The following is a 12,305-nucleotide window of genomic DNA, read 5'->3' as shown; positions in this document are numbered from 1 at the left end:
CTTACCTTAAACCCCCTTTAGTTCTAAATATTTTGAAGAGAGTTCCTATTTTCTGCAGCCAAGAAAATTTTGAAGCCAGAGAGGGGCTCATGCCTGTAATCCCAGCACTTTGGGAGACCAAGGCAGGAGGATCACTTGAGTTCAGGAGTTCGTGACCAGCCTGGGAAACAGGGTGAGAACTAATCTCTACAAAAAATGAGCTGGGCATGATGGCATGCACCTATAGTCCCAGCTACATGAGAGGCGGAGGTGGGAGTATTGCTTAAGCCCTGGAGTTCGAGGTTGTAGTGAGCTGTGTTTGTACTACTATACTCCAGCGTGAGTGACAGTGAGACCCTCTCTCAAAAAAAAAAAGCCTTGATGAAGTCAGCCCCACAGGATTGCTGAGATCCTGGGAGAGCCCCCAAGAATGGGCAGAGGGAGGGGATACAATTCTGCCTATTTAGGCCAATTTTCCAGCTCTTCTCACCATTGCTTTTGCTTTCCTAAAGCACATCTTAGCAACATATCTCAAGTTCAACTTCTAAAATTTGATCATGTACCATCAAGGTTGGTCCAGTACAACTGTTTATGGGCAGCAGCACTCCTCCCTCCCTAGGTACCTGAGGTTTCTCTTCTTCCTCCTCCTTCTGAGTCTGTGTCCTCTCATGTCGGTGCCGTCGGCGGTAATAGTGAGCGTCATCTGTCACATTTGAAAACATATGAATATTTCCTGGAAAAGAAAGAGAAAGAAATACTTAGTATGGGATATGGCGAACACTCCTTCCTTGCCTTTTTCTTTTTTTTTGGAGACGGAGTTTTGCTCTGTTACCCAGGCTGGAGTGCAATGGCATGATCTCAGCTCACTGCAACCTCTGCTTCCTGGGTTCAAGCGATTCTCCTACCTCAGCCTCCTCAGTATTTGGGGTTACAGGCACCCGCCACCACGCCTGGCTAACTTTTGTATTTTTAGTAGAGATGGGGTTTCATCACATTGCAGGTTGGTCTCGAACTCCTGAACTCAAGTGATCCACCCACGTTGGCCTCCCAAAGTGCGTGAGCCACCGCACCCAATCCTTCCTTGTCTTTTTCAAGGTCCTTGTTCCCAGCTAGGTTTGTTAAGGATAGAGTATTGGCCTATTTTACCCAGTAGAAAAATAAGACAGTAGGCAAGCCAAGTGAACCAGCTGGAGCTAAAGTGTGCTGAGCTCTCCTGACTTCATTTAAATAGTCCTTTGCAACTAGTGAGAGAGAACCCCCAAAAGGCTAGAAGAGAGAGAGCATTTGGGCCATGAATCCTATTTGGCATGTTCACGTCTGCTTCCGTGCCCAATACCATATTGTGTCACTGGTATCTTTTAATAGCAACTCATAAAATTCAATTTACTTCCTGGGCATTGAATTATACCAACTTCCAACTTGCTGGGGGTACTTTCCTATCTTTTATCTTTGTAAGTGCTATTTTATAATAATAATAATAGGCATTTTGTTACTTATTTAAAAGGCACTTAAAAATATCTAATCCTCACAGTGACCCTGTGAAGTAGGTATTATTAACAGCCCCATTTTTCAGGAGAGGAAACAGGGTCAGAGAAACTAAATGATCTGGTCAAAATTATGCACAGCTGGAGGCTGGAGACTTGCCTCAAACTCCTGCTCAACTGATTCCAAATCCTTGCTGTTTCCATTATTCCATTGTCCCTCTATTCAGATTTTCAAACAGGAGTTTGCTGAGAGCCATAAATAAAGAAATATGTTTAAGAATGATAATTTGGGGAAACTAACCTGTAGGAAAATGTCCTCCAAAGAAGACGTTGAATAGTTCTTCTGGAGTGATGTCAGCTTCAAAATCCCTGTAATAATTATAAGGTCTGGCTCGAGGGGCAGTGAAAGTCACCTGTTCATCTCCGTATTCATCATAGCGAAGTCTCTTATCAGGATTGCTCAGGACTGCAAATGCATTTCCTATTGCTGCAATCAACAAGAAGCAGCACATGAGGACACAGTCTTTGCTACGGCTGAGAGTGATCACAGCAGCAGTGATGAAGAGCCTAGAGGTGACTCGTGCTGGACAACTTCTAGGGGCCCAAGGAGAGGTGCTTGGGCCTAGAAAGTTCTTCAAAGTGCTTGCCCTTCAGGTTTTCCCTAATCGCCAGAAACAACATTGGAATCACAGGAATTAAGAACTACTGCTGAAGTGAGTTAACTCCCAATCAACAGTCCTGGAGTCATCCCAGCTGTCCTAGAAGTTAGGAATCCCCCCTCAGTTTGGGTTCCCAGTCACCACAAGTCCCAGGAATGTTGGGGAAATGTTCTCCAACTGGTCAGCACTCTCATTCATAAAAAATGTGTTCTGGCCAGGCACAGTGGCTCATGCCTGTAATCCCAGCACTTTGGGAGCTTGCAGTGAGCCAAGATCATGCCACTGCACTCCAGGCTGGGCAACAGAGTGAGACTTCGTCACACACACACACACACACACACACACACACGAAGAGTGTTCTTTACTTTAAAAAAATTTTTTTTAGAGATGGGATCTTGTTACATTGCTGAGACTAGTCTCAGATTCCTGGCCTCAAGTGATCCTCCCACCTTGGCCTCCAAAAGTTTGGGATTATAGGTGTGAGCCACTGCATCTAGCCAAAACAGTGTACTTATTTCACTTGAGTGCAATGGTTTATGTTGGAAACAGTTCACACATCCATAGTGACATTCTAACTTGTAGTCAGAAAAATTTCCTGAATTCTACTCTGAAACAATCTTAATAAAAACCTTCCTGCCTGACTAAAAACAGTCTTCATCATAGTCTTATTTCAGTTAACTTTAGATAATTATTTTCTGAAATTAAGAAATGTATTTCCAATGTCTCAAGGAGGTTTCAAAGGCTGAATAATTACGTATGTTTACCAACATGTCTCCTTTCTATGTGCAAATGTGTGAACCTTGACCAATTTCATTTAAACATACAATCAGTAGCACCAATCAATACAAACCTCGAAAAAAAACCTTTTAAGGCATCCCCCACTCTCTACCTGTAATTTAGTCAACACTGTCAGAAACGCAGTCAGAAAGAGTATTTCTTCATGATTCTTTTACCTGGGAAATTGTTAAATGTTTGCCTTGCCACTCTGTTACCCACAACTCTATATATACATATGTACATATATATTGTAATAAGTATACATTTATTTTGCTGAACCATTTGAAAGTAGGCCACAGATATTATGTCACCTTCCCCTAAATACCTCAACATATATCTCCCAAGGAGAAAGACATTCTCCTATGTGATCACAACACCATTATCACAGCTAAGGAAATTAACATCAGTCCATTATCATCCAATGCATCCATGCAAGATCAAGTACTGCATTTAGTTTCTTTTAATCTAAAACTGTCCCCACCTTTTTTGTTTTTCATTATGTTAAATTTCTTGGAAGAACAGGTCAGTATTCTTGTAGAATATTTCATATTCTGATTGTTTCCTCATTATTAGATTCAGGTCAAACATTTTGGCAAGAATACCCCATAGGTGACAACAACCTAGCACTCAATGGCTTTAGAATTCACTGATGATCTCTGCCTGAAACAGTGACTTGGAGTGCAGTGGTGTAATCACGGCTCACTGCAGCCTTGACCTCTGGCTCAAGCAATCCTCCCACCTCAGCCTCCCAAGAAGCTGGGACTACAGGTACATGCTACCATGCCCGGCTAATTTTTTTTATTTTTATTTTTAGTAGAGATGAGGTCTCACTATGTTGCGTGGGCTGGTCTCAAACTCCTGAGCTCAAGCAATCCTCCTATCTCAGCCTCCCAAAGTGCTGGGGTTTACAGGTGTGAGCCACCATGCCTGGCCAGGTGAAGCTCTTAAGATTTGTATTCATGTGTTGGGTCCAAAATATTTTTAAAGAATGTATTTCTTTTTTTTTTTTGAGATGGAGTCTCGCTCCTGTCGCACAGGCTGGAGTACAGTGACGTGATCTTGGCTCACTGCAACCTCTACCTCCCGGGTTGAAGCAATTCTCCTTCCTCAGCTTCCCGAGTAGCTGGGATTACGGGCGTGCACCACTAGGCCTGGGTAATTTTTGTATTTTTAGTAGAGAGGGGGTTTCACCACGTTGACCAGGCTGGTCTCAAACTCCTGACCTCAGGTGATCCACCCACCTCGGCCTCCCAAAATGCTAGGATTACAGGTGTGAGCCACTGCGCTCAGCCTAAAGAATATATTACTTAAAATATCATGGAGGACGGGCACAGTGGCTCACGCCTGTAATTTCAGCACCTTGGAAGGCCTAGGCAGGCAGACTACTTGAGCTCAGGAGTTTGAGATCAGCCAGAGCAACATGGCAAAACCTCGTCTCCACAAAAGATACAAAAATTAGCCAGGCATGGTGATGCTCACCCGTAGTCCCAGCTCCTTGGGAGGCTGAGGTGGGAGGATCACTCGAGCCTGGGAGGTGGAGGTTGCAGTGAGCTGAGATGTCACCACTGCACTCCAGCCTAGGTAAAATCAAGGGAGCTATGTTGATGATCACTATTTAAGAGGTGTGGCAGGGGGAAAAACCCTCCTTATGGCCTTATGAAACAACTATGGGGAAGGCTAAAAGCAACTTATTATGACCAATCATGACAAGGGCACCATTGAGCATTGGTTCAGGATCAGACCTTTGAAAGCATCTGTTGCTCCAGGAGCACAGTTCTTGTCAGGGTGAAATTTCAGGGCGAGTTTTCTGTAAGCTTTCTTAAGCTCTTCATCACTGGCATCTCGAGAAACTCCCAGAATTTCATAGTAATTTCTGCATTTCTTGATCCTAAAAAAATCAGAAACATGTATGTCTACAAAGGCCCCTTTTGTACAACTAACTGCAAGATAATACATTGATCCTCCCTCTAATCTGTGGGACCCAAAACAAACCTAGAAGAAAATTAGTGCACACGTTAATGAAACATTCAAATTCATTAACAATGTCCTTCTCCCACCCAGAACTTAATGCCTTTCAAAGTACTTTTACATCTACTATTTATTCTTCCTATATCCCTGCAAGGGAGTAGAACGAGTATGCCAATCCTTACACCAAGGTTCAGGCTAAGATCCTGAGAGATGAACCACAGGACAGCAAAGCCGGAAGAAACAGTTAATCACTCTGTTTGTTTATAATTTTTTCTCTCTTTTTCCTATGGCTATTTTTTAAACTGTGTTTTTTGTTTTGTTTTGTTTTTGAGACGGAGTCTTGCTCTTGTTGCCTAGGCTGGAGTGCAGTGGCGCAATCTCGGCTCACTGCAACCTCTGCCTCCTGGGTTCAAGCAATTCTCCTGCCTCTGCCTCCCGAGTAGCTGAGATTACAGGGATGCGCCACCAGGCCTGGCTAATTTTTGTATTTTTAGTAGAGATGGGGTTTCACCATGTTGGTTAGGCTGGTCTCAAACTCCTGACCTTGTGATCTGCCCACCTTGGCCTCCCAAAGTGCTGGGATTACAGGTGTTAGCCACCGTGCCCAGCTAAACTGTGTTTTAAGAAAGTTAACATACACATGATAGAAGAAAAAGAGCCAACAGAACTAAAGTTTATACAGTAAAAATTCTCCTGCTTCATTATTTCCTGTCCCCCAGTATCCCACCACAGGGACAACCATCATTAGAAGTTTTGTATGGATCCTATGTACAGAGAGTACAGGTATAGTCCTCTCCATTTTTGTTCTTACCTAAATGGAAACATATTATAATCACTTTTCTACATCTTGCTTAAAAAAAAATTTTTGGGCTGGGCGTGGTGGCTCACACTTGTAATCCCAGTGCTTTGGGAGGCTGAGGCAGGAGGACTGCTTGAGGCCAAGAGCTTAAGGCCAGCCTGGACAGGATGGTAAGACCCTATCTCTATGAAAAATTTTAAAAAGTTAGCCAGGCATGGTGCCTTGTATCTGGAATTCTAGCTACTCAGGAGGCCAAAGCAGGTGGATCACTTAAGCCCATGAGTTTGAGGCTGCAGTGAGCTATGATTGTTCCACTACACTCTAGTCTGGGCAACAGAGCATGACCCTGTCTCTAAAAAACAAACAAACAAACAAACAAACAAAAAAGGATTGGAGATCAATCCTTAACAGATAAAGATAAGAAGTATAGAATAATAGTTTAGACTAGACAGTAGTTTAGAGTGGCAGTTCTTTTTTTTTTTTTTTTTTTTTTTTTTTTTGAGACGGAGTCTCGCTGTGTCTCCCAGGCTGGAGTGCAGTGGCGTGATCTCGGCTCACTGCAAGCTCCACCTCCCGGGTTCACGCCATTCTCCCGCCTCAGCCTCCCAAGTAGCTGGGACTACAGGCGCCCGCCACCACGCCCGGCTAGTTTTTTGTATTTTTAGTAGAGACGGGGTTTCACCATGTTAGCCAGGATGGTCTCGATCTCCTGACCTCGTGATCCACCCGCCTCGGCCTCCCAAAGTGCTGGGATTACAGGCTTGAGCCACCGCGCCCGGCCAAGAGTGGCAGTTCTGAACTTTTGATCTCAGCAACATTTTATAATGCATGGTACAGGAAGAGAAAAAAAATTACTGAAGACCTCAAAAGAGCTTTCATTTATGTGACTTCTATCAATCCACATCTACTATACCAGAAATGAAAACAAAAAATTTTTAAACAGTGATGATGTAATTACATGTCATGTAGCCTCTCAAAAACTCCACTGTATAATCATGAGAAAATCAGTGAAAAAGACAAGTAACATGTTTGTATCATTATGACTACAGTTTTAAACTTGCAGACCTATCCCCTAAAAGGGTCTTGGGGTTCCCCAACCACCCTTTGAGAACTGCTGGATTAGAGATGAACTCTGGAGTCAAAATCCCTTGGTTGAGCTTTGATTTTGCTGTGTGCTTAACCTCTATAGCTTGGTGTTATCTTCTGAAATGGGCTAATAATTATATTTCACAGAGTTGATATTATGATTAAATAAAGTCTTCATGAAAGTGCTTGAGAGCATCTAATACTAAATAAATATTACCTAGTATTATATATCTACCTCTTTTTTTTTTTTTTTTTTTTTTTGAGACAGAGCCCAGGCTGGAGTGCAGTGGTGCAATCTCGGCTCACTGAACTTCTGCCTTCTGGGTTCAAGTGATTCTCCTGCCTCAGCCTCCTGAGTAGCTGGGACTACAGGCTTGCACCATCACACCCAGCTAGTTTTTGTAATTTTAGTAGAGACAGGGTTTCACTATGTTGGCCAGGCTGGTCTCGAACTCTTGACCTCAAGTGATCTACCTGTCTTGGCCTCCCAAAGTGCTGGGATTACAGGCATGAGCTACCACGCCTGGCCTATCTCATTCTTTTTAAAATCTAAATATTATTGCATTGTATCAATGTATAATATATACATCACCTACTAATTTGTATTGAGAAGGGCTTCAGTCTTTTGCTACCATATGATTCAGTAAGGCAGGCAGAGATTCAGAGTTTTGTTGGGAAATTCATCGTAAGTCAGTAACACAGGTTGGACTCTAATGCAGGGTCTGGGCTGTCAGCAGGTCCCTTCCACATGAGCTGCCCATGGGGAGTCTTTGAATCCCTAGCCCAGTTTCCAATCTCTGCTTCCATGGCAGACACTCAGGACTCCCTCTCCTAAATTTACTATTTGTTTAATAATGCTTTATTGAGAAATAATCCACATACCATAAAGTTCACCCTTTAAAAATGTACAATTCATTAGTTTTTAAATACATTTATAGAGGTGTGCATCTATCACCACTATCTCATTTCAGGACATTTTTATCACCCCAAAAAGAAACTCTATACTCATTAGGAGTCATTCCCACTTCTCCTCCCCAGCTCCTGGGACCCACTAATCTACTTTCCCTCTCTATAGATTTGCTTATTCTGAATATTTTATATAAAAGGAGTTATGTAACATGTAGCCTTTTGTGTTTGGCTTCTTTCACTTACTGTAATTTTTTCAAGGTTCATTCATGTTGTAGCATGAATCTGTTCACTCCTTTTTGTTACAAAATAATATTTCATTGTATGGATATACCCCATGTTGTTTGTCCATTATCAGTTAATGGACATTGGGTTGTTTCCCCTTTGGGGTCGTTGTGAATAATATTGCTATGGACATTCATGTACAAATTTTTTTGTGGAAGTACATTTATATTTCTCTTGGTATATACTAGGAGTAGATTGTTGGTCAATAATCTTAACTTTCTTCTGAACTTTAAGAGGAATTGCCATATTGTTTTCCAAACTGGCTGCATTCCTACCAGCAATGTACAAAGGTTCCAATTTATCTGCTTCTTTTTTTTTTTTTTTTTTTTTGGTTTTTTTTTTTTTTGAGACGGAGTCTCGCTTTGTCGCCCAGACTGGAGTGCAGTGGCACCATCTCGGCTCACTGCAAGCTCCGCCTCCTGGCCATTCTCCTGCCTCAGCCTCGGAGTAGCTGGGACTACAGGCACGCACCACCACGCCCGGCTAATTTTTTGTATTTTTAGTAGAGACGGGGTTTCACCGTGTTAGCCAGGCTGGTCTCGATCTCCTGACCTCGTGATCCGCCCGCCTCGGCCTCCCAAAGTGCTGGGATTACAGGCGCGAGCCACCGCGCCCAGCTGTCTGCTTCTTTATCAACACTTATTATCCACCTTTTTGACTATAGCTATTCCAGTGGGTGTGAAGTGGTACAGTATCTCATTGTGGTTTTGATTTGCATTCCCCTAATGACTAATGATGTTGAACAAGTTTACATATGCTTACTAATGATATATATATCTTTTTTATATATATATATGGAGAAATATATAGGAGGAATGCCTATTCAGACCCTTTGCCCATTTTTTCAATTGGGTTATTTGTCTTCATATTGTTGAGTTTTAAGAGAACTTTGTATGTTCCAGATTAAAGTCCCTTATCAGATATACACTTTTTAAATGTTTTCTCCCATTCTGTAGGTTGACTTTTCACATTCTTTTTTTTTTTTTTTTTTTTTTTGAGATAGAGTTTCACTCTTGTCACCTAGGCTGGAGTGCAATTGTATGGTCTCAACTCATGCAACCTCCTCCTCCCGGGTTCAAGCAATTCTCCCGCCTCAGACTCCCGAGTAGCTGGGATTACAGGCGCCTGCCACCACGCCCGGCTAATTTCTGTGTTTTTAGTAGATATGGGGTTTCACCATGTTGGCCAGGCTGGTCTCGAACTCTTGACCTTGTGATCTGCCTGCCTCGGCCTCCCAAAGTGCTAGGATTACAGATGTGAGACACCACGCCTGGCCACAGAACTTTATTATTTTTTTAGAGACAGGGTAGGGTCCCTGTCACCCAGGCTGGAGTGCACTGGCATGGTCATAGCTCACTGTAGCCTCCAACTCCTGGGCTCAAGTGATTCTCCTGCCTCAGCCTTCCAAGTAGCTGAGACTACAAGTATGCACCATAACACCAAGTTAATCCAAAAGAACTTTTAAAAGGCAGTCCCTTACTGGCAAAGTACTTCCTGACTTCAGGAAGAAAATATCAATTGAGCAATCCAGAAAAAGGGCTCTTGTTGCCCAGGCCTTCTTGCTGTACAACCAAAAGGCTGGCAGCTGGTACTCATCTTTTCCACTCAAGGCTCAGGGGTTAGCAGCTTTATATATAATGGCAGCCCCTATCATAAACTGAACTGTATTTGCACAAAATAGCAGAGTTAGCCTGTCTCTTCCTGCCTTATATCCTGGTGCTCACTTCTTGTTTTTACTAATACAATATCCTTTGTGACATTTCTTTTCCAGAATAGGGCACTTCTGTCTGCATTAAAAAGTTGATGAGGTAGGGTTGGGCGTGGGGTTCACATCTGTAATCCCAGCACTTTGAGAGGCTGAGGCGAGTGGAAGCCTTGAGCTCAGGCATGCGATAAGTAATAATCACATCATGGACTGTATGCCTTTCTTATAGCAGTCCTGTACCCACATAAAAGCTTCATTTTCAATATGAGATTAAAAGGTATTTTGCAAAAAGTGCAATGTTTTCATACCTGCTGGCATTAAGTGCAGGCGGATCACAAGGCCAGGAGTTCAAGACCAGCCTGGCCAATATGGTGAAACCGTCTCTACTAAAAATACAAAAATTAGCCAGGCGTGATGGTGGGTGCCTGTAATCCCAGCTACTTGGGAGGCTGAGGCAGGACAATTGCTTGAACCCGGGAGGTGGAGGAGGTTGCAGTGAGCCAAGATCATGCCACTGCACTCCAGCTTGGGCGACAACAACAAAACTCCGTATCAAAAACAAAACAAAACAAAAACCTCGAGAACTGCAAGAGATTACTTTTTACTGCTATACATAATTTACTCAAGAGACAAACTGCTCACAAAGAGATGATTAGCATCATGTGGCATTTTTTTTCTTTTTATTTTTTTGAGACGGAGTCTCACTCTCACCCAGGTTGGAGTGCAGTGGCGTGATCTCGGCTCACTGCAAGCTCCGCCTCCTGGGTTCACGCCATTCTCCTGCTTCAGCCTCCCGAGTAGCTGGGACCACAGGTGCCCGCCACCACACCCGGCTAATTTTTTGTATTTTTAGTAGAGACGGAGTTTCACCGTGTTAGCCAGGATGGTCTCGATCTCCTGACCTCGTGATCTGCCCGCCTCGGCCTCCCAAAGTGCTGGGATTACAGGCGTGAACCGCATCATGTGGCATTTTAAGCAGATACTCCCAATACTTGAGGCTCATCAAAATAACAGGAGCTAGCTACAAAATTATTACAGTAGTACAGCACTACTGTTAACTTTATGCGGTTGTGATTAATACTGCACCTGTATGTTTATATTTTTCTTAAATGCGAATGGCACCATGTAAAGTCTCTTAAGTGTTTGTGAGCGTATGTTTTGATAGATTTTAACTTTTTATAATAGATTTGTGTATATTTTATGATACTAAATGATAAAATAGACTAGTATCTAGATATATTTTATGCATTCATATAATTTTCTTAATTTTTTTGATATGTCCATTCTCTATGGTTTGTGAATTATTATTATTATTATTATTATTATTAATTGAGACAGAGTTTCACTCTTGTTGCCCAGGCTGGAGTGCAATGGCGCAATCACAGCTCACTGCAACCTCTGCCTCCTGGGTTCAAGCAATTCTCCTGCCTTAGCCTCCCAAGTAGCTGGGATTACAGGTGTGTGCCACCACACCTGGCTAATTTTGTATTTTTAGTAGAGACGGGGTTTTGCCATGTTGCCCAGGCTTGTCTCGAACTTCTGAGCCCAAGTAATCTTCCTGCCTTGGCCTCCCAAAGTGCTGGGATTGCAGGTGTGAGCCACTGCACCTGGCCAAAATTTTTCAAATTGTTGCAAATCTAAAAAGTTTTTCCAATGCATTTATCTTTAAAAATTTACATATAAAAATCCACGGTTCAAATCCATGCCACTCAAGCCTGTGTTGTTCAAAGGCCAACTGTATCTTCTTTTTTTAAACAATTTATTTATTTATTTATAGAGACAGGGTCTTGCTTTGTCACCCAGGCTGGATTGCAGTGGGGTGATCATAGCTCACTGCAGCCTCGAACTCCTGGCTGAAGGGATCCACCTACCTCAGCCTTCTGAGTAGCTGGGATTTCGGGTGCATGCCACCACACCTGGCTAAGTTTTATTTTTAGTAGAGACAGGGCCTTGCTATGTTGTTCAGGCTCATCTTGAACTTCTAGCTTCAAGTGATCCTCCCATCTTGGCCTCCCAAAGTTTTGGGATTACAGGCATGAGCCACCACACCCAGCCTCAACTATATTTTCTTAATTTCATTTTTTGATTGTTCATTGCTAGTATATAGAAAAATGATAATTTTTGTATATTGATCTTATATTCTGTAACTTTGTCCAACTTGTTTATCAGTTCTAACAGTATTTGTGTGTGTGTGTATATGTGTGTATGTGTATGTGTATTCATTAGGATTTTCCATTTACAAGATCACGTCATCTGTGGATGTAGTTTTACTCTTCTTTCCAATCTGGTTGGCTTTTATTTCTTTTTCTTGCTTAAATGCCCTAGCTTGACCCTCTAGTACAATGTTGAACAGAATGGCAAGAGTGAACATACTTGTCTTGTTCCTGATCTTGGTGGGAAAACACCCAGTTGTTCACCTTTAAGTATGATGTTAACTGTGGATTTGTGTAGATGGACGTTATCAGGTTGAGAAAGTTCCCTTCTATTCCTAGTTGAGTGTTTTTATTATGAAAGAGTGTTGGGGCTGGGCATGGTGGCTCACGCCTGTAATCCCAGCACTTTGGGAGGCCGAGGCGGGCGGATCACAAGGTCACGAGACCATCCTGGCCAACATGGTAAAACCCCGTCTCCACTAAAAATACAAAAATTAGCTGGGT

General features: G+C 42.6%; 1 protein-coding gene across 3 annotated transcripts in view; it reads right to left on the bottom strand.

Moving 5' to 3' along the window:
- DNAJC18 (DnaJ heat shock protein family (Hsp40) member C18) overlaps positions 1-12,305 on the bottom strand; it is a 38,367-nt gene that overhangs the window by 17,077 nt on the left and 8,985 nt on the right. For all 3 annotated transcript variants that reach the window (XM_050795056.1, XM_050795055.1, XM_050795057.1), the window contains 3 exons: positions 4,642-4,787; positions 1,765-1,950; positions 603-712 (listed from right to left, as the gene is read on the bottom strand). In XM_050795056.1, coding sequence (XP_050651013.1) covers positions 603-712; positions 1,765-1,950; positions 4,642-4,787 — 442 coding nt within the window. The remainder of the gene's footprint in view (positions 1-602; positions 713-1,764; positions 1,951-4,641; positions 4,788-12,305) is intronic.

The sequence above is a fragment of the Macaca thibetana genome, chromosome 6, assembly GCF_024542745.1.
Source record: "Macaca thibetana thibetana isolate TM-01 chromosome 6, ASM2454274v1, whole genome shotgun sequence".
In the NCBI taxonomy this organism is placed as follows: domain Eukaryota; kingdom Metazoa; phylum Chordata; class Mammalia; order Primates; family Cercopithecidae; genus Macaca; species Macaca thibetana.
Note: the sequence above shows the minus strand (reverse complement) of the source record. Positions and strands in the feature narration are given on the sequence as shown.